Genomic DNA, 23379 nt, shown 5'->3' with positions numbered 1-23379 from the left:
TATAAAAACAATCATTTATTAATATGGGCTGCTAGCATCATTCACCCTTGGTCCCCTCCACCTAGCTTACCATAAATACATTTATCTATTCCATTTAAGAAAAATTAAATGTTTCATCAGTGATGTAAGACGTGAATAAAGTTCCATAAATAATTGTAATGATTTGTCAAAGGTTAATGCTTTACTACTTTTCATGTTACATTACATCATATCCTACTAAGCATAATATCACTTATTATAGTTTTTTTTTTTTCAATTGTTTATGTCAAACTTATGACGAATTTCTAACCATTGGTAGGGCTCTTACGTAGTAATAATATTCCTTAACTAAAAATGAACCTACAATTTCCATCTTAGGACTTAAAAGCAACATTTCCTCCGTTTCTATTTCTATGTAGTCTTTACTAAAAATAGATGTTCATTAATATTTGTCATTTCACAAAATCAATGCATAAATGATCGATACTATTCTTCCCATTTTACCCTTGAGAGTTATTAGTCTTGAACATGGGCATAGCTACACTCATGTCAAGTTCATCGGAAAATTATACTGTATATACAAGTAATGATAAACAAAGTGGTTAAATAACATATTCTGGACACTCTTGACACAACAATATGCCTTGAAATAGCAAAGATTCACAAACTTGAAGCGTTCGTTGGAGGGAATATATTGTTCTTCCTAAAATGAACGTAATCTTTAAGATGCAATATATAATATATAAGAATAATATATACTTACTGATTAATTGTGGTCAAATTATTAGAGTCCTCTAGTGTCTTTGTTGGAGGAGTAGACAGGAAGTCTACTCAACTTTAAAAACGACTCAATGTGATCTCATTTGCCTGCAAGTTTCTGCATAATATTTTTTTTTTTTTTAAATCCAGATATTTAAGGTTATTCTCTTAGAATGAGATCCCAATTCTAACAACATTTTTTATTTATTTATTCAAGCCATCATCATTAGACTGTGAGCTTAAGGTGTAGGGAATTCGAATTAATTTCTACCATGTATATAATATAAGTAAAATAATTCACGATAATTAGGAGGGGGTCATGGAAACCTTGCCCTCTAATTTAAATAAAATAAAAATTGGCATAGCATTTCTTAAAAGGAAAGAAAAGAAGGTAGCCTATAGTCACTAGGAGTTGATTAGTTACACTGGGAACTGATCCGTTTAGTTAGTTACACTAGGCACTAATCTATTAAGCTAGTTACATTATTCATCTTAACTTAGAGGAAATAGACATCTTAAAATAGAGGGACATGTGACATTTCAAATATATATATACATGGACAACTCAGGGAGGGCTTATTATAAGATCGTATCGAGTGATATGAAAGCTCGAATTTTAAGAGAGGGGCATCAAGTTAAAATGAAGCTTGTAGCATGTAGGGACTCTTTTCATGTGTAGTCTAAAGTCCTTTTGACTCATTTAGAGAAACATATGACGTGGAAGTTGTGGCTTAGCATAGAAAGAGGTTTTAGCTTTACATACCTCAATTCTTAATTTTGTATACTTATAAAGAATCGATCCGTTCTTTGGGAAGCTAATATACAATGCAAGTGCATAATGAAGCTAATATTAGCAGCTAATCGACAAGTGTGGGCCCAACAAATAGTACGTCAAAACACACGATGGGTAGCAAGGCTGCACAACCCTCAAACAAATTGTGTTTCACCACACCTTTCTTCTCCATCTTCTAAACATGATCCTTCTCATGAGGTCAACCACACTCCCACAACAAAATAGTACATAAAATTGCTACAGAACTCCTTTAAACAATAATAAGAAAAGCTTGAACTCACGACTTTTGACCACCTTTCCGTGAGTTCTTACTAAAAACATGTCTTAGATTGCTCATAAGAGCTCACATATGAAGGGGAAGGTGAAATATTACCTTGTATACAAAAACTTTATGATTTCTTCACTTTACTTCACCTTGAAGTAACCTTCAAATAACTATAACCGGAGAAGAATCAATTCAAGCACCTCGTGATTAGTGGGAACCTTGAAGCTTTGGAGGAGAGAAAATCTCCTTGAGAGCCTAAAGGGGCTGTCATTCTAGATGAGAGAAGTAAAATAAAAGTTCAATGTTTTTGTCTATGTGTAGGCTTCGACAACCTCCAATGTAAATGTGCATAACTTTTGATGCAAAATTTAGATTGACATGTGCTTTATTTTGTTGAAAACTACTCTTGTAAACCTATAGTTTGATTAGTCATTCATCATGTGAAGCTTCATATGCTGGAAGTTTTACTCATTTGAAATCAGGCCATATGTAAGGCCACTTGAAATTATTGTCACAAAAAATGTAACTTCCAATTAGTTTTTATTCTAGGTTCTTCTCAACCTTCAAACTTTCTTTTACACCACATTAGCTATGATATACTAAACTTTTAACATATTTACTCAATTTCCTCTTTATCCTTTCGATTTTTAATAGTTTTATCTATGTTTAACTAGTCATACTTTAGCTCGGAGTTATAGGGTGTTACAATTATCCCCCATAGGATCATTAGTCTTCGAATGAGAGTCCTCAAGAAAAGTCTTATTCTAGGATTTTTTTTTTCAATATTTCCTCTGTAAACATAACTATCTAAAACATGTCACCAAACTAGAAACACATATATACTGGCCTCACAGGGCATCATATCAAATGGAACATAGGGAACTGATCAATTAATAAGCATAAGGCTCCTCTTGGGCATATTATCATGAAAAGAACTTACCTTCTCAAACTTTACCTTTCATATGCTTATCATCATTGTTGTTACATTTGAAACATATATAGGGGCTAGCACCTAGACATCAGCACATATGCACGTCACACACATGACAATGATTTTAGCTCTGGATTTTAACACAACTTAGTGAGTAAAGCATAAAAAGATTATTCGCAGAAATGAATCATATGGGTCTTAATAAAATCACCTTCGATTTTGCCTATTCTAAGTGGTCTGTGGCATGACACATCTATCTTTGACACTCATCAATCAATTAAAAGATGATAGTTGAGAAGCAAAAGGTGAGGTAGCGCTTGTCAGGATTTCGTGTTTGCAAGAAAGTGTGCAAGTGGTTGAATGCATCGTCAGCCAAGCTAGTCATTTGGATCATCGGAGCATTTAATGCTTTGAAATCGATTCAATCAAATCTTCATACTCCTTGATCACAACATCACCAATTATGTAATTGATGCAACTATTTCCGTAATTTCAGTGCCCAAAATGCCGCAACAACAGTAAAATATTTGATATTGTCAACTGTGGATACAGAGAATCAAATTTCGAAGAAATTGAAGAAATCAGTCACTTTGAAGAACCACCAAATCAACTTCAGTGTGAATATAGAGAAAATCGCTGTGTTCTGTTTTTTTTTATCTCAGAAATACACAACTTCAGAGAAACTGAAAATTTCTGACAATCATTTTGAAAAACAGCCAAATCAATTTTTCCAGAAAAGAGGCGTAGATAGAGAGAATTTCAATGTGCTTTCTATAATAGCTTGTTTTATGATTTTTTCCCCCTATTTTTTACTTACTAAAACCTTTCTTAATTCATGAAAATTGGATTGAATACATACAAAATTAGTCAACATCAAAAGAAAACAATAAATGACTAAGTAAACCTTAGAAAAAAAGATTGGCTACTTGCTTAGTGACATCATTCTTCTGAATTACATGGAAAACACGTTGGAAAGAAAACAATGTAAAGTCAACATAACCACAATTTATGTACTCACAGAAGTTCAAACAACAACGAGAAATCTGCATTTTACCCTCTACTAAATTAGTAGATAAAACTAAACTTTCAAAGGGAAAAAAAAATGAATAAAAGAAGCAAAGACCACCTCTGCGTAATCTGTGCATCTTATCAAATGTGAGAACAGTAGCTTTCAACAACTTTTACGTGAAATTTTGTTGGCAAGTGCAGCCCACAGATCTAAAGACTCTCATTTCCAAATACATATGACACTTCACACGTATAAAGAATACAGCTCTACTATATCGACATTATAACCCTATAATAAGCATAAGGATGGAAGTAGGATGACCAGGAGGTGAATGCACTTGACTGTAGTGTTGAAAATGGAAGATTGAAAGTGATCTGCACTTACCATGCAAACTTGAGTATTGAACAATTGTGACATAATTTCATCAAACTTGAATATCACAGCATCAATACCTTTTTCCCAAAAGCTATTTACTAGCTGGTAAAACTACCATTCAGTGCAAATCGAAGATTAAGATGATAGAAACTGACAAGCAAGCAAACCTCACTAGTTTCTGATTTTTCCTTTTTTGTTGTTTATATTGGTTGGTTTCTGGCGTGAGCTAACTACCATAATAAGCTAATAGATGGGGCGTGATCATAAAGAAAATTGGTCCATGTCAAAATTTCAAAGGAAAAGATGAAGTAAAGAACAATATCATTTTCACAAAACAACAAATTAAGGCATGACATTTTTATACAGCTGACCTCGTATCATAAAAACATGAACAGTTACATTGTGGAAACTACATGTGGAACATAAATGAAATTAGAGTGAGAATTCACATAGTAGTTACAATTACATCATATACCAAAATTATTTTACAATTATAAGAAACAAATAAGAAAGAATTAAGTAACTTTGAAAACTATCTATTACCTTAGGTGAACGATGCTTCGACTTGTTAGCTGTGTTTGCAGTTAGACTACCTCTGTATCCAGGTCTGTCCCCCTTTGGAGGCATGTATAGCTTTGCCTTTCTCTAGTTTGGTCAAGATATATAACAAGAAAAACATATCAAGTCCCTCGCATTAGGAAGAGGCAAGAAATAGTAGAGTCCACAACCTTTGTAGCACCATTCAGGCTGTGAACTAGGATACTTTTCCAAGCAAAATAGGCCATCTAGACCTTGCTCACAAATTTAACCTTCGTGAATCAGATCCTTGGATACCAGTGCAATCCTTTGTTTAGCACTATCAGATCGGAAATTGTCACTTTTGAATCCAAACTGCAAATGAATAAGTCCAAGAGAACATTTAATAAAATGAGATACTCATGAGCCTCAACTAGTGCTAATGGTGAATCTTTGTCCTCGTGGCATGACCACCAAGGGAGTAATTACCTCACTTGGACTATCAGGTGGGAACCACCTAAGCAGCACACCAAGGTGAACTACAGCAGGTATAAGCTTGAAAAGCAATGGCGTAGTCACCTGCCCATAGATTTGTCATAATTCAGCTAGAAAAAAAGAACCAAGGACAGACAGTGAATAGAACATGAGTTATTCTTCATATGCAATCATGGAGATGCTTTCATTTAAGAGGGTACTTCTATTTTGATCTCTCTATCTCTTGCCTGCACGTGCTTCCACTGGCACACGAAACACTATTATGGGAAGGGGTGTGTTTGTGCATATTTCTTGCAAAAACCGAAGTTATATTTTGGAATACGATATTCTTAAAAAAATCCAAAGATATTTCTTTGCACAAATCTGAACAAAATCTTTTGAATTTGAAGAAGTGCAAGGGGCTGTTTTTCTTTTTCACACCATCTGCTCAAAAATCTTTTAAAAAATTAAAACTATTCAACACATTTTCAACTTACACAAGCTTCTTTTTAAAAGTTTTTCCAAAAATTTAGTCCAAATGGCTCTTAAGTTAATTTAAAATACTAAGAAAGGACGCATGAGTATCCTGGCGAAATGTAAATTTCCCCTAGCTAAATGCACCTTGGATGTATAAGCATTATCTCTCTGTAATTGGTACTGAGAGACTGAAAATAAGCCTTTACCAATAACAAGTAACTCAATTTCCAAACATTGAAGTAAATAAGTGAGAAAAGAGAAGACATGTGTTATGGGTCTTAATAGTCAAAGATAATAATATAACTCTAAAATGGATAAGATTTGCAGCATCATTCAGAACGGAAACCCCTTAAGGAGATAAAAAAGAAAGTTAATAGCTCATACCAGACTGAGAGCTGTTGTCCCTAGAAGCAGCAGGTACAATTTACCCTGAAAGTTGTAATTGCACATTCATCCATCAAACTAATGAATTCCTATCAGATAGAAGTGCTGGGGAAGAGATTTATTTGGAAAATAATGGCAGGCTGAAAGGATTTAATGCAGTGTGAGTTCTCTTTTTATCCTTTAGGCTCTTTCAAAAGTTGGATAAGCAACTAGAAAATCCTGTCACATAGAGAACAGTAGTATCAATTACCTCAACTAGATGAAGATTAGAAGCACGACTGAGCAACACAAAAGCAAATTCTCCTATTTGTGCTAAAGACATTCCAACCTACAAAATGTCAATCTCCCTTTGTTAACAAAAGTTAGTTACTTATACAACAAAAAGCTAAAACTCAACACAGAAGTGGAGTCATACTAGCAGTGATGTTTTGTTGTTGTAGCCAAAGGCCTTAACAACTGCAGAAATCACAACAGTTTTAACAATGACCACTAATATCACTGATGCAAGTAGTATATCAACATGGTTCCAGAGGAAATGAACGTGGATGAGCATCCCAATACTGGCAAGAAAAAGAGCTGCAAAGAAGTTGCGAATGGGTTCAACCTGCATCAAAAGAAATCTTAACCAAATGTATCCAGCAGAAAAAGGCAGAAACAGTATAAGTCTTATCTCTGAACTAGATTGTAAACCAAATGTATCAAGCAGAGAAAGGAAGAAACAGTAAAAGTTTAATCTCTGCACTAGATTGTACAACAAGACAATGAATCGCTTTCTCTTTAGAGTGCACCAATTACTTCCACACACACCAGAACTTTTACTTCTGTTTGATGAATACACACCAGACCTTTTACTCAAACTGAAAAGCTCAATCTTTATATCATTACGTGGATTAAGGAAGAAAAAATCCCTGTTTTGGGTTACTTACCAACCAAACACATTCAAAAAGCTCAGAAACAGTCAGGCCATATAAAGGAATCTACTATGGACTCAGAACACAGAGCGCATTGCAAATTAAACGATAATAGTTGTGTCGGTAATGGCTCTTTATTTGTCAAAAGAAAAGCAAATATTTTTTTGATGACAAGGGCTCTCAGTCTGGTATGAGCTATTAACTTTCAGGGTAATATAATCCCATTACTTTCTCAATGCAATTTCCATAACGAGGAACATGAGAATCATTCTTAATCCCATGGATTGTCCAGAACATGAATAAATGATATTATAACTAGTGAACTTATTAAGATCAGTCCTATTTCACCTCCAAAGAACTACAATTGGTTACAAATTATGCATATGGATGCAATCTTTTTGTGGTTTGATTTGTAAATTAAGCGAATCAAATTCTTACTCCACAATGACCTTACTTTTACCAACTTCAAATAGATAGAAGGTGCATCACATCACCTGATGACGAATGAAACAAACCTGTTTTTTTTTTTTAAAAAAAGATGGTGCAATAAAAAGGGTTAAAATATTGATTACATTGTCTCTCAATATTTTTCTTAAACATAGGAGGGCTTTAAATAGCCAACTCACAACTACATCAACATTGTAATCAATCTTCAGAAACTAAATATTTCTCTGTTGAGAATGTCTCTTAAATATATCTTTTGCAGAAATTCAGTTTAGCAACAGCTAACTTTTAAGATTTTAAATTATTTTTATTAGAGTCCTCTGTGACTTGAATTTAGAAGTTAGTTTCTTCTTGCTTTGTTATTTCAATTTGCATATAAGTTAGTAGCATATTTGTCTATTTTTCAAGTTAGAATTAAAGCTATAAACGTATGTCTCTGAGTTAATAATAAAATAATTTTCTTTGACAGCATTTCAGTATTTTTCTCTCATTATTTTGCTGTGTTATTTCCCTAATTCTTTGCTAAAAATCATCAATTGATTTCTAGAGCTATTTTCTCACGGGACCTGCAAGTGAGGTGGATTCTGAAAATAGTTTTTCCCAAATAGTTCCTTCTGTCTTTAATGGTGAAAATTATCAACTATGGCCAGTAAGAATGGAGATTTATTTTGAGGCTTTAGATCTTTGGGGTCATAGAAGAGGATTATGCCGTTTTTCTGCTGCTCAATAATCCCATTGTGGCCAGATCAAAAGCCACAAAACACTCAATAATCTCACTGTGGCCCAGATCAAAAGCCACAAGAAAAAGAAAAATCAAAGATGAAAGCAACTTTACTGTTGGTGTCTGCAACAATTTTCACGAGAATTATGGCTCTCAAATCAACAAAAGAAATTTGGGATGATTAGAAGGAAGAATACACAAGGGAGAAATAATGCGAGGCATGAAGATGTTGAATTTAACAAGGGAATTCGAGTTGCAAAAGATGAAGGAATCTGAGACCGTGAATGAGTACTCGAACTGACTTCTTGCCATTGTTACAAGGTAAGATTGTTCGACACTAGGTTTAAAGATTCAAGAATAGTTGAAAAAATTCTTGTTACAATGCTGAAAGGATACGAATTATCCATAACTACCTTGGAAAACACAAGATCTTTCCAAAATTACCTTGACAAAATTGCTAACTACATTGAAGGCACAAGAGCCAAGAGGCTTATGAGGCAAGATGGTATGGCGAAGGAGCTTTAAGGTATATCTCAAGGAAAAATTACCCACCTTGTCAGCATTATGGCAAAAAAGTTCATCCTCCATTTAAATGTTAGAAGAGGCCAGATGCACAGTGCAAAATCTGCAACCAGCTTAGTCATGAAGTTGTGATGTGCAAAAACAAATCTCAAAAATATGAAGCAAATGCCCAAGTTGTCAATGAAGAAGAAGACCACTTATGTGTGGCAATATACTTCTCAACCAAGAAATGTGATTTTTGGATGATTGACAGAGGATGTACAAACCACGTGACATATGACAAATCTATTTTAAAATTTCATGTCTATTTAAAATAGAAAAATCAGAATCGGAAATGATGACTATTCCTGCAAAAGGAAAAGGGAGCATTGCAATCAAAACAAGTTCAGGTATAAAAATAATTTCAGATGTTCTCTAGGTGCCTAATATTGATCAAAATTTGTTGAGTGTTGGTCAACTAATGAAAAAAAGATTTAAACTGTCATTTGAATTCAAGTATAGTCAAATCTGTGATGTAACTAGAGGGAGGTAATTAGACACAAGTTTGGTGAACTCAACCCATGGTGTACCAATGTGAGCACTGATACTTATGGAGTTGGAGTCTGGAAGACCATTAGCGCTCTATGGCCCAAATTGGAAGGGAACTTGCAGAAGAGAGTTGGAGATGGGAAAAGAATAAAATTCTGGAAGGATGCTTGGAAGGAGCAAAGTCCATTAGTGGAGGTTTTTCCAGACCTGTTTATTCTAAGCAACAACCCAGATGGCACCATTTATGATATGTGGAGTGCACAGGGATGGAACTTATTCTTCAAGTAGCTGATTTGCTAAATAGGATTGATGATTTCAATGGCACTACTGCTGAACCAGATACATTAAGATGGAAACACAATATTGATGGTCAATTCTCTGTTAAAAGGGTTTATAAAATGGAAGAAAGGGTACAGTGTAGAGGGCAACCAAAAATATGGAGAAACTTATGGAATAATCAATCCCCAACCAAGGTAAAATGCTTTATTTGGTTGGTGGTTAAAAGAGCATGCCTGACACAAGATGTTTTGAAGAAAAAGGGGGCCATAATAGTTTCCAGGTGCTTCTTATGCAATGAGACAAATGAAATAAACAGTCATCTATTTTTGCACTAGCACTTTTACAACACAACTTTGGTCTCTATTTCTCAACATAACAAAGACAAGCTGGACTATGCCGGAGCATACTGCAGATTTGCTTAGTTGCTGGATGAAAAGAGGAGGCAGCAAAAGTCAAAAGAAGTGGTGGAGGAACATCCCACAATGCATCTGGTGGACAGTTTGGAGAGAGATAAATGGGAGGTGTTATGAAGATAGATCCAATTCCATCCAGAAAGTTAAATGGAATTGTATAATATCTTTCTACTTTTGGTGTAAAGAAGTAGGTTTAGAGGATATAGATCAGTTAGTAGATTTATTAAGATCTCTGTAAGTATCTTGTTTTCTAGTTTTTTTGTTTTTTTCTATCTAACACTTTTTGATGGTGTCCAGCATGTCCTTAATGCTGAGGAATACACATTTACCAGTTTCAAAAAAATATTTACAAGTTGAAATGAGAGGTAGAAACTTCTTATTCAATCAAAACGACAAGATGAACACAAGTCTTGCAAGACCAAATATGAACTAACAGATTTATTCGCGAGGTTGTTCCATCCAAGACTACAATGTATGATTCTTGATCCAAGGAGGAGTGTTGAAAATATGTCTCAGATTATTGTAGAAATAAAACAGCTAGTTGCATTATCTCTAAAAGATTTCTTTTGCAGAAATTCAGCTTATCAGTTGCTAACTTTTAGGATTTCAAATTATTTTTATTAGAGTCCATTGTGGCATGAATTTAGGAGTTAGTTTCCTCTTTCTTTGTTATTTGAATTTGCAGATAAGTTAGTAGCATATTTTTCTAATTTTTAGTTAGAAATTGAAGCTATAAATGTATGTCTCTGTGTTATTAATAAAACAATTCTCTTTGACAACATTGCAATTTTTTCCCTCTAAGCCTTTCCCTGTTATTTCCCAATTCTTTTGTTTAGAAACCAACACTATCCCCTCCCATTTCAACCAAATTATTATAGACCGTGTTTGCAATTATTTAGCAAGTAGAACAAATAAAGCTTTGGACAAAGAGCAGCATTTGAAGATTGTTTGTGATCAACCTGAAATCAGGGTATACACAGATCAAACATCTTGGACACTAAAATGAAAACATTAGTTCTCAGAAGGTAGAAATAAGAATCAAATCTTCAGCAGGCATAGTTGAAGTATATCTTTGTATCAGTAGTTCAATACCAGGCAAATGCACATTCTCAGCAACAATAAACTTCTATTCAAATATCGAATAGGCTTCTTATATTATATCCTAATGCCCATTGATTCTGTGATTCCTTCTTGTCCCTATGTTTGTAATGGCAAAACAAAAATCATAATGAAGTCTTACTTGTTCAAGAGTATGTTGGGCAAGATCAGTTGTTGAAATCATCACTCCAGCAGCAAATGAACCCAACTCTAAGCTTAGACCTAGCTTATCACTACACTGAAATTGTACAAACAATAGAAAAAAAGATTATTGATAAGAAAACAAGTAAAAAAATCAGTTCTTAGCATTCACCAAAAGAACCAAATTCAACATGCACCTTTTTTAGTAAAAAATTCTAGAACTAAATTAATATGCACTATATAGAGAACACGTTAATAAAGCACAGTTTGGTAAACTTGACGAAGAAATTGGAATAAAAAGACTTTGAAAAAGGCAGACCAAGCATGAACAAGCTGTTCTGAGCTCTTCTTGACTGCAGCGCAGTTGAGGAGCTGTTTGTGAAGAGCTAAAGAATTTTGAACTAGGAATATCTTGGCAATATGAACATATCCTTGTGAAGAGCATTCTAACAAGGTTTCAATTCAAAAATGATAAGAACAAGCACATCTAACATTGCAACATGTTGAGGAGGCCATAACAAATATTTACACCAATTCCAAAGGTCCTAGTCCTGAATCTTTCTACCAGGGGGCGTAGAGAGAGGTTGGGTCAGCACTCAGTAGGAATTGATGCATAACCAGAAAGCAGAAAAAAGACAATCCAAATGCATATTTTATTACACAAGTACAAAGGCTGAGAGATAGAAGAATAACCAACCCAAGCTACAAGGAGGCAAAATGCCACTGAAGCCAATTGATACAGTTCATTAGTCTGCGAAATAAAGGACATAATTAGAATTCTCAGAAAAATCTTAAATACCAGTGACCATCATGCCCACAATTAGTCATACTCATGAAAACTGACAAACAATGTTCATGGAGCAGTTTCAGTCCAGCCTAATTAATGGGTCAAGCAGTACAATAAATGTGCGACCATATAAATGGGTCAAGCATGCAATAAATGCACCGCTGTACTTTCTAGAGTAAGGTCTTAACTGATTCTCTACATTCTACAGTATATAACACACCTATAATAGGTATTTGGAGTATTTTGTGAGAATTCAATTTATTTCTCTCTAATTCTTCCTCTCCCAACAGATCTCAGAAAGTGCTATTGGATATCAAAGGGACTTCTTTAGAGTCAGGAAGTTCATACCTGTGATGATAAGCTTATCATCAGCTTCAGGAACCATGGAACACACTTCCGTGATAATATTGACAAAATAGCCAAAAATGAGAGCAACATGACCAACCTGGCTGATAGATGAATCAGTATAATGCAATAAATAAGTAGGATTGGTGCAAAATTAACGTCAGACAAGAGTTTCAAACAATTTAAAGCACCGAATTCCAGAAGTACTAGCTTAGCATCTTCTTTTCTGAATCCCACCTTCCACATTGCCCAGAAGTTGAATTATGGAGGACAATACAGTGGTACACCAGTATTAGTATGCTAATTATCTATGTTATGTAATACACCACTAGGCAGTAAGTTCAGTATATGCCAACTACGTAATAGAGCCAACAACCATCATATGATAGAATGGAATTACGTTGGTGTTACTATAATACCATAAAGAACTGAGGCATGTTGAAACTGACATTTCTGCTGAAACGCAACCACTCAAAGAAGAAATGCAAATTTTAGTTGCAAAAAGAAATTTTCCTAAGTTCATTCCATTTAAAGTAAACTTCTCCTTCACAAGGATACCCAAAATGGTTCTTTAGTCTTTACATGAGACCAATCAATAAGTATGCCATACTTGCAAATTCTCCATGCTAAACATTTAAAGGTTTTTTTTGAGATAAAGGTTGTTCTCATTTCATAACTAACAACAGTCTAAAAGCATTGCCTCTAAGCAAAAGAATAGGGCAAAAGAATAAAAGTACCAAAGTTACAGAATTTACCACCAAATACACAGAAATACTAAAGCCTTGATCCCATTTTAATTGCTCTGCAGAATATTTAAATTATATCAGCTGTCTCAGAAGACAGGATTAAATGCAAAGAATCATTAAGAAGGTGAAGTATTACTACATGGCTCTCAAGAATCAATCCTGAACTCCCTCACTCCCCACCCAAAAATAAAAAACCTGGAGAAGTTAGGTGAAATTTTGCTACAATCATGTAGCGATTCTTTATGATTTACCTTCCCATAGGTATTCGTTTGATGATCAACTATTTCCGTGCTCATTATAATAATCTCTTTTCCCTATGCCTTACACATTTAACCAAATATAAAATGATTCCTATACAATCTCTGGTAGGGAATATGTTCATCAACCCTCCACCCATCAAATTTGACTTCCATTAAATTCTTTTAGAAGACTCTCATGAAAATATATCTTCTTCAATAAGTTCATCCGCTGCGAAGAGAGTTCTCGCTTATACAATATACTAATGGGTTGCTAGACTCTGAAATTAGTTTTTCCATCTAATCATGATTTAGATGGACAAATGGAGCTTCCTTGCCTTCCAAATTAGGAAGTATTGGCAGACACTACGTGTTCACAATTGATACAATCACTAGTTGGTGTATCCACCTTTCACTTTGCATAATTTAGTTGGACCTCTATCTTCAACATACTTTCTAGGCCTTATATGTCTATGTCGAGATAATAATGCAAAAGTTTGTCACTGCTCAATTATGGACCATTTTTCTAAGCAGAACACACACAAACTGGACAATGCCAGAACACACTGCAGACCTTCTTAGTTGCCGGGTGAGAAGGGGGGGGAGTAAGAGCCAGAAGAAATGGTGGAACATGATACCCTCTTGTATATGGTGGACTATTTGGAGAGAAAGAAACAAGAGGTGTATGGAAAATACTGCAGAATCAGTACAAAAGATCAAATGGCGTTGTATGAAGACCTTCTGTTTTTGGTGTAATGAGGAGGGTATAGAGGATGCTGGACAGATTTTTAATTTTTTCTCTTCTTTATAAGTTTAGTAGCAATTTCTTGAGTTGGTCTTTTTTGGGTCACTGATGTAAATCTTTTTGATGGTTGCCAGCATACCCCCATTGCTGAGGAATACAACTTTACTTTATCAAAAAAAAAAAAAAATAATGCATAAGTTTGTCGATAGGCATTTTTGCCTTTTTCATTTTGATGGTAAACAGGTAAAGATGCATTTATTCAGGTTGATCACCTAAAGACCCTTTATTTGATTCAAGTCTTCATGTTTATATCAAGCATATATCATAGTTTTCCACTTTGGAGCTTGTCAATTCTCATGAGCCTCTGCAAGAAACTTCAGATCCAGAGGCATTAAACCTCCTAGTCCCATCCCTACTTACATGTTCTCTGCCCATACACTTCTACAGTGAATTGGTATTTCGCCAATGTCTTTGTTTACCATTTTATATTCTACAATCACCAGAATTGGATGCATAGCCCAACAACCATCTGAGCACTTATGATAGTATGTGGTAGATTCCTTTGGCAGAAAAGAACAATCAACCCTCCCTCAAGTGACATAGTGACAAGTTGTTACCATATTCAACAGGACAAATTGAACTCCTAGGAAGCTAAATTCAAATTCAGAACTCATGAGCATGTTGTCGAGTAATATGGGCCTGCCTACAACATCTCAGTTGGGAAAGTTATTGATAAAAGTATTCAATTGTCAAGTGGCTAAAATCTACCAAACTGAATAGATGCCTCTAGGTAAACGCTGCTTATGAAATGCACGCCTAGACATACAAGACAACTTAATAGCATAGAACAAACAGTTCTCATACAGTAATGAGCTCTGTAAAGAGGTGATTTGCAGGATTGATCAGCTTCAAACACAATAAAACCAATTATCTTTTAGCGTTACAATTATCTATCTATAGTTCTCATGAGACGGTCTAAATTATGTTCGAGGACTCTTTTCCTTTCACTAAGAAGATTCTAAAGAGAAGGAAAGCAAACAGAAACCAACTAACTCTTACAAATATAGCTGACCTGCACCAAAGCATGTACAGAGAGGGAATACAAAGTGCTCAAAGTCAAGTAAGCAAACTTACGACTTTGTCATGGATATTAACCCTTGCAGAACATTGGAAGTGCCTCCCAGGATTGGAAGCAAAGCAAACAGAAGACCTACAGCACAATCCTGAAAGAACGAGTAAGTACCTGGAATTTAGTCACCACGTTCCTGTTCTTTGAGCCAAGGAAGAGTATGAAGTTAACTATGATCCATTCTTATGTGGTGATATCTTCTGGGTGAAAAATTAATAGCACCACCGAGCTCCAGTGGTTTGATGTTTAGTGAGTGTTATTCTTGTGATGATGAAATAGTGGTGAGACTATTTTCCTTCTGTGACTTGAACTGGCCACGTGCCATTTAGACTTCTTTTCAATAAAATAATATTCAACTAGAACTTCCAAATAATAGATATCAATCAAGTGCGGAATAATAACTCAAAGAGGTCTCAATCTGTGAGATCTTGCAAATGGTAAAGAAAGAAGGATGTGCAGGAGATGAATCAGAAGAAAAAGCACCTGCAAAATAAGAGTGCCAATTGTAACCTGGCCGTGAAGTGCATTTGTACTATTCTTTTCCATCAAAAACTTCAACACCTATGGCAAGGAAAAGAGTTCATTACCATCAGAGACTCCAGAGTCCACAATACCTTAAAGGAGATAGAAAGGATGTGGACAAGCTTACCACAGCTGTAGAAGACATTGAGAGAAATGCTCCAACAAATACACCCTCTGAAGGTTTACCGCCACACAACTACAAAATCATCAAGTTGCACAAGTTTATATTGCTACAAACGGGAAAAACTTTTGGCAAACAGTAAACATAAAAGGTGAGACATAGTACTGGTCTGGAGCAACTTTCTCCTAATCTTACAACAAGTACAGGTGTCAAAATAATTAAGAAGCATGTGCCAGTCACCTAAGCGTATACATCTTAATGCTCAACAATTTATTCAGCTGACCTACTAAGCATAAAATGAGGTAAAGCGGAAAACTTCTACATTTTAATTGACTGTATTGGATACATTTTCTGTTACTAAAATACAGAATGCAATTTAAATTTCACTAGACAGAATCAAAATTTTCCACATTTAAAAAAATAACCAACAGCGTTCACCCTCGTAAGATAAATACAGTATTTGATGTTTTTTTTTTATTATCACATTCATTTTAGAGGCTGAAACTAAGTTGCTGGCTATTGTTCAAATAGGGAAGGGGATTCACAAATATGTTCAAGAAACAGTTTATTTCACATAAGATACATGTGCCAGCTAGTGATTTCACAACTTGTTGATCAAATGCACTAAGTTGCACATGAAATGCATTCCCTGCATGGCAACGCATCACATTCAAAGCATATGCTTATTGATCATGTGACAACGTGTAGTTCACAGGCTTAAAGGAAGTTCATCTGAAGACTAACACTGTTATTAGGTAATGCTGGACCTCAAAGGTCCGACGTACCGCAAGATTAGTGCCATCAAAATGTGAATGTTAAGGTAGATGTGCACTTATATAAAGTTAAACAAGATCTAAAAGGAGAAAATAGAATACTGAGAGGATAAAAGTGAGAATGTTGTTTGATAGGATTTATCGCACCCTACCTAGACCTTCAAATGAACTGGCCCAATGTTAAATGGGGACAACGTAGGCCTAAAATCACATTGAAGGAAGTTATCTCAAAACACTGCAATCTCTCAAAATCCCGGCAGACTTAGCAGAAAAAACAAAACATGATAGAAGTAAAAAGTCCACATATGCAATATTGGCAAATTGGGACCAAGACTTGGTCATGACGTAGATTTACACGAGGTTCAATGTTTGCTAGAGTCTCTTTAGTTTCTTTAGAGATATGAATGTCACAAAAAATATAGAGAGCGGTTAGCGTAGAACCCCAAGTATTGAAATGAAATGGTAAATAGAGCAAAATGGATAGTGAGGATTCAAATAGCTGGTAAGCTAGATGGGGATTAAGGCATATCTTCTTGTTGTTGATGATAAAGAGGGTTGGTCATGCTGAACAAGATCCAATAATGTAAGATCAAAGCAGTAGAAGGAGATACCACATCGACCCACATCCCACCCCCTCTCTACTCAGGCACCAAACTTCACAGTCCTTCTGATACAACACATATTAAACACTATGTATTCTAATAAGATTACCCAGTAACTGTGATCAATGCATAGCAATAAAGCGACCACTAGAATAATAAGAAATGGTGCACCCATAGTCACATAAAAAGCAGACCACATAAAACAAGAAAATTTTAGACCTACCGAGGCTGTAATTCCGCATAGACATATAAAAAGAAGAACTTGAAGTAAGCCTCCAAGAACTGCAACAGCTCGAACAACACGGAGCTAGATAATACACAAAAATCAGAGTCAACCCACAGTTTATATAACATAAATCAATAATGGTTGCACTGTTTTATCAAGAAAATGAAAATCAAATATGTAATGTTTCTTTCTATTTAGCGAACCTTTGTGGTTGAGAACTCCAGCCCCAAAGCAAAAAGAAGAAAAATTACACCGAACTGAGCCACTGTCTCAACCTATAAGCAGAGACAGGTTGAAAGTGACATAAAACTTGATAAATGAATTCAAAGCTAAGAAGAAAACTACACTAAGTTGATTACTGCAGATAACTTTTATTAATTCGGTTCCAAAGATCATTGAATTGTTCTTAATTGCAATTATAGAAACCACCAAGCTGAAAAGTTCTTCGGAAATAGCGAGTCTCCCTCATTTTCCATTTTCCAATCATTAAGAACCCATATAATCTGATTAAGCTGACAAAACTGAGATGCTCACTTAAACAGGCCCAAACTTGTGAAAACAGTTTTTTTCACATTTCTTATCAAGTACTACAACAAGCTCAGCTAGAACCTTCGGACTATAGGAAAGAACAACTCCACTGTATTAGGAAAAGAAAAAACAAATAATAAGATCCTTTTGTCAAAGCTACATACTTGCACCATTTCACTGACAACATTAAAACCTCCAGGTCCAACAACAGATCCTGCTAGTAAGTATCCAGTTATAACCTGAGGAATATAAATTAAGAATTAGAAATTTGAATGCCTTGCAACTACAAAAGAAGAACACTATTGTGCAATTTGGAATGAAGAGATATCGGTCATTTTGTTTATCAGTAATGAAGAAAAACACAGTAAAAGATAGTGATCCAACCGGCTGACCCGCACAAGCAAAGGCAATTCCACCACATGTTGCAGAAACAATGACCACTACTAGATCTGATATCAACCTACGCATTACACATGTCAAGCAACAGTGAGCCATACAAATGCTTGTCAGCTTCCATACAAATGTAGAAAGCTTACCTCAAGTCTAACTGTAATACCGGATACTTGGACTTGAAATTAGATATGATAAAGACATTGTCCTGAATACACAAAATATCAAGCATTACATTCCAAGTATATGGATCTCCATCAAACAACTCATGCACAGAAGCAAACAAAACTAAAAGCTTACCTTTCTATCTATTAATGTTGGTGTTTCTTCTGCTCCATGGTCATTATCAAGTTTAAAAACATGATGAAGCTGAAAGGATCTATAAAGTAATTGTACAAAATATAAAAATCATGAATCAAGAAGGAGTTGAATACTGTAGAAAGTTAATTTGTGAAAATGTACGAAGTATGTACTTGTCCTCTTTCTTTGTGACATTTTTCTTGGGCTTAACTCTAGCCACAGTCTCCAACACCGCCTGAAAAAGAAAGAGATAAAACATTGAAGCGACACATATTCAAACAGCTATAAGCGAGAAAGGAGTATCAGTACAATAGTATAATAGTTATGAAAGAGAAACACCAATCAGAATGTCAGTCATGGTATAAGCACTATTCAAATACATATCAGCACATTACTAGCCAATGGGTGAACTAGAAATACGTGACAAGTTTAAAACCAGTAACAAACCTCAGCAGAATAAACAGAAGAATGAAACTTATATACCTGATAGTAAACAATGGAAAATACACCATTCAGTTGTTACAAGTTGTAAGGTAAGTAACTAGTTTTATTCTTCAGAACCAGCTGGACTAACAGAAATAAGTGATGAAGAATAAAAGAAAGGCCAACTCCCAAATACTTACTAGTGGAGAAAATGATAGGAAGGTATTAAAGACAAATTACGAGTTTGTGTGTTCTTTCATTTGTTGAGACAATATGATGTTTTACTTACATATCATGTATAAATCTACTCCCTTGTCATTGGAAATTCTTCAACCTTCTTTTCTGATGACTTTGGTGTCCCATGATCTGGGGTGTATTTACGCATCCAAGCACGATATTTTACCCATAATTTAACTAAGTTTTGAGTATAAGCTCACATATATCCATGTGTTTTCTGTATAATTGTTGTGATGAGCTAATATATATGATTAGATTGATTTCAAGCTTAAAAAAGCGAGGATTGACCCAAAAGATAGATTACTACTCAAAGTAAAGCATCCCAGGCTAAAATGCAGCCAAGCTAAGCTGAAGAAGGTGGACTGCGATGCGGGGCATGCACCTCATGTTGGCCTCTGCATTGCGCCCGAGTGAAAACAAGATTCAGCAACTGAAAGTTCTTGCGATGGACATGCGATACACTGAAAAGCAGATGGAGTCTGCAATGTCCCTCATGGCGCGGGCCTCCTGCTCAGTGATGGGGTCTACACCGCACATCTATATTATGCGGAACCAAAGTTGACAAAGTCAAAGCAGAGTCCAACTGGGATTGAGATTTTCTTTCCACTACTATAAATAGATCACAAGGACAATGTGCTTAACGTTACACATTATCAATAGAAAATAAGTTTTATTATTCTTTGTTACGAACTACTCCACTAATTGTTCTTAGTTTTAGTTATTGCTTTCGTAGAAGATTACTGTGGTACGAACAAGATACTCTAGCAAGAGCTGCATTAATCAAAGGTTTTTTTTTTCATGTTAATGTTCTTTAGCTATTACAATTGCTTTTATTATTTGCAACTAGTTATGAGTAGCTAAATCTCATAACTCGCGCTATGGAATCTAGAATTGGAATAAGGATAATAGATTCTTCACACTAAAATCTTTGCATGAAGGTGTGATTATTGTGCATTGAGATTCTTTCGTAATGATTCTTTCTAATGGCTACCAACTCCCATCTAATAGCTTAAGCTAGAGATAGAATAGCTAACCTGAGGCATATGATGATGAACAAATAATTCGACACTCAAGTGCCGAAAGAACTTAAGGTGAAATTCTTCTGATTCCATCGAGAGACTTTAGAAGATAAATAGACTTGTCAGTTTTGCACAATGAATACACCTGAATGAGTTGATAGTGGATACTGTTTCTTTGAATTCCGATATCTAGAAACAATAACTCTAGTTTGTCTTTAATTCGATATAAACAATGTAGTTAATTTAATTAAAAATTCCCCATTTAAAACCCCATATGAAATAGTAGTCATTAGATTGGATTTCAATAGCAAATTGTAAGTTTTTTCACCACACCCATGGGATTCGACCTTAACCTAGTTGGGTTACTATATTTTGACAGCTACTGCTATATTCCCATTTGAGGATGTAATTTGGCAGACATCACCCACCGAGTAGCTCATCCTCTCACCAGTATACCGAATAACTCTACCACAACAGTTAGGTAGTTTAGAACAAGTCACCTTCTTTAATGGAATAATTACACACAGCAATTCAAACGGAACTTATAACAATCACTATATAGAATATAATTCACTAAGAAGAGGTGGAGAGATAATGTAAGATGTGCACACCTGCTGCTCGGCCACACTATTATTGAAGCTGCCCGCATCATTAACTGTCAATTAAATAGGAAAAATATATGCTCAATCAGTTAGTAGCTGATCTTTTTTCTACTTTCCCAATCTTCCAAAATTACATAAAATAACTACAAAAGCAGATCTTCATACATATTATTTATTTTACTAGATATAGCAATTAATGGAACTACATACCAGGCCGAATTAACAAATAAGGTATCTGAAAGCAGAAAATGAAAATTTACAACCAAGATGGAGACTCAATGCGTTAAACACAACACAATAGAACAAGTCATACAAATTGTTCAGTCTAGAGAAACTTTGATTAGATTGTTGATTTAATATCTCCAGTTGCCAATTCAACAGTGACAATTCGCAAAACGCTCTGACAAAAAAAAACGAAGTTATATAAACTGTGAGAAATTCAGATCTAGAACAGAAACCTTCATCCTTATCATTTTCAGTGAACTCTTTTTCAAGTGCTCGATCGATCATATCAGCAAAACTATCCTCTTTAGGCCTACTCCGAGGTCCACTGCTGAATTCACTACCATTACGTGTGCCATTACTTCCTCCACTAAGCAACTGATCTGATTCTGGAAGCGCAAATGTAAATGCCAAAGCTAGAAAGAGTAGCAATACTCTAATTGCTGAAACAGTAGAGAACTTCACAAATAAGGATTGCAACCGGGAGGATGATCTCCTCCGAGTAGTCATTGCACTGCGACGACGGCGACGGCGACCGCGCCGGCGGAAAGCAGTGGATTAAGAGTAGTGTTTGGGTGTCGGTTTGTCACTTTCTACAGGGTGTACAACAACAAACTCTACTCGGTAGCAGAAGTCAGTAAGTTGATAGTACTACACTGTACATTGTTTTTTATTTATTTATATATACAACACACACTGACACACCATACTGTGTGTTGAAACGCAAGAGAAGAGGGACATTGATTGAATTTTCTTGTACACTTAGGGGTCGTTTGGTTTGAAAATGAGTTATGATGGGATAAGTTATGTTGGGATAAGTTATGTTGGGATTAGTTATGATGGGATAAGTTGTGTTGAAATTATTTTTTATTGAGTGTTTGATTTGTTGTATTCAAAATAATAAAGTTTAAGAATAATTTATTTGTTTACAAAAATGCCCCTCATTAATGTAAAAAGTGATAGAACAAAAGGGTTGAAAGAGACATTTTTGTCATTTACCTATTTTATCCCGGGATAAGTTATCCCGGGATTACTATACCACCCAAGGAGAGGGATAACTTATCCCGGTACTAATTATTAATCCCGGGATAAGTTATCCCGAACTTGCCAACCAAACAACAAAATAAGCGGTACTATAATTTAATCCCGGGACTATTTGGTACTATCTTTCACACCAAACGACCCCTTAGAGGATAAGTTAAAAAGTAACCATGGTTAGATTTTAACCGGACAGTTGAATTACTCGACAAAATTGGAAGATTATTATTTTAAGGGGTTAATACCTCATATGATCACTCAACTATCCAGTCTTTCCTCAGAAAGTCACTCACATGATGATTTTTTAGTGAAAATTAAAAATTAAGTAACTTTCTGAGGCAAAAATGGATAATTAAGTGATCATTTGAGATATTAACCTTTATTTTAAGGCTTAATGAGGATGATTAAGACAGTTGGGGGATGTTTCCACATGACCTGTGACCATGTGTAGGATGTAGAGCCCCTCAACAACAACAACAACATACCCAGTGATGATGTAGAGCTCCTCAAATTTATAAAAAAAATATTATTATGAATGAGGCACAAATATGATGTGGTAGACAAAACTTATATGAGGCTTCATTTATTCTTTGACAAGTGGATAATTGAGTCTCATTTAAGAAAATGATCCAAACTCCTTTTTCGCTCTCTTACTTTTTATTTTTTTTATTTGATTTCTTTTTCAACCATTGTTTCAAATTTTGCACTTTCATACTTTAATAATTTTATCATGGAAAGTATGAAAAATATCCATAAATACATAATCTTTCCGTCAATTTATACGATATTTTGTATTCCTAAAATTCAAGCTAGGTGAAATTTAATAAATATTTTGTTTATCTACTTTCCTTACACGTTTCTTAGGAAATTATAAATAAAAATGATAATTTCATTAATTTATTTCTTAAAAGACTTTTTGCGACTTTACAAATTTTATTTATACTTTTGATAAAAAAAAAAATAGTTGTTAGAATTAAAGAAATTACTTATATCTTGATTTTACAAACGAAAATTAAATATAAATAACTATTTATTAAAATATGAATAAATAACATAGAATAGAAAAAAATTAATATTGTAATTTATGCAATGATCATAAAAAAATTAAATCAAAATTCACTACATAAAAAAGAAAAAACACAAACTAATTAGATTAGTTAAGAATGAAAAAAACATTAAAAAAAGTGGAAACAAAAAATATATTGAAATAAGTGTAAAACAAAAAAGAAAAAAGAAAAACATAAACTAATTAGATTAGTTGAGAAAAAACATTTAAAAAAATGAAAACAAAAAATATATTGAAATAAGTGTAAAACAAAAAAGAAAAAAGAAAAAACATAAACTAATTAGATTAGTTAAGAAAAAAAAA

General features: G+C 34.5%; 1 protein-coding gene across 1 annotated transcript; it reads right to left on the bottom strand.

Moving 5' to 3' along the window:
* Positions 1–4435: 4435 nt before the first annotated feature.
* Positions 4436–21616, bottom strand: LOC125878531 (K(+) efflux antiporter 4). Its single transcript, XM_049559808.1, has 20 exons — positions 21209–21616; positions 20760–20803; positions 18643–18704; positions 18470–18548; positions 18316–18377; positions 18164–18239; positions 17944–18018; positions 17455–17526; positions 17249–17332; positions 15657–15725; positions 15491–15568; positions 15013–15101; positions 12155–12251; positions 11717–11770; positions 11021–11116; positions 6378–6566; positions 6213–6290; positions 5963–6007; positions 5117–5206; positions 4436–5002 (listed from the first exon to the last, which is right to left on the bottom strand). The coding sequence occupies exons 1-20, from the start codon at positions 21480–21482 to the stop codon at positions 4916–4918; spliced, it is 1800 nt and encodes a 599-aa protein (XP_049415765.1). The 5' UTR covers positions 21483–21616; the 3' UTR covers positions 4436–4915.
* Positions 21617–23379: the final 1763 nt, after the last annotated feature.

Source organism: Solanum stenotomum, chromosome 10, assembly GCF_019186545.1.
Source record: "Solanum stenotomum isolate F172 chromosome 10, ASM1918654v1, whole genome shotgun sequence".
Lineage (NCBI taxonomy): Eukaryota > Viridiplantae > Streptophyta > Magnoliopsida > Solanales > Solanaceae > Solanum > Solanum stenotomum.
The sequence above is the reverse complement of the archived record's forward strand: the minus strand, read 5'-3'. Positions and strand labels throughout refer to the sequence as shown.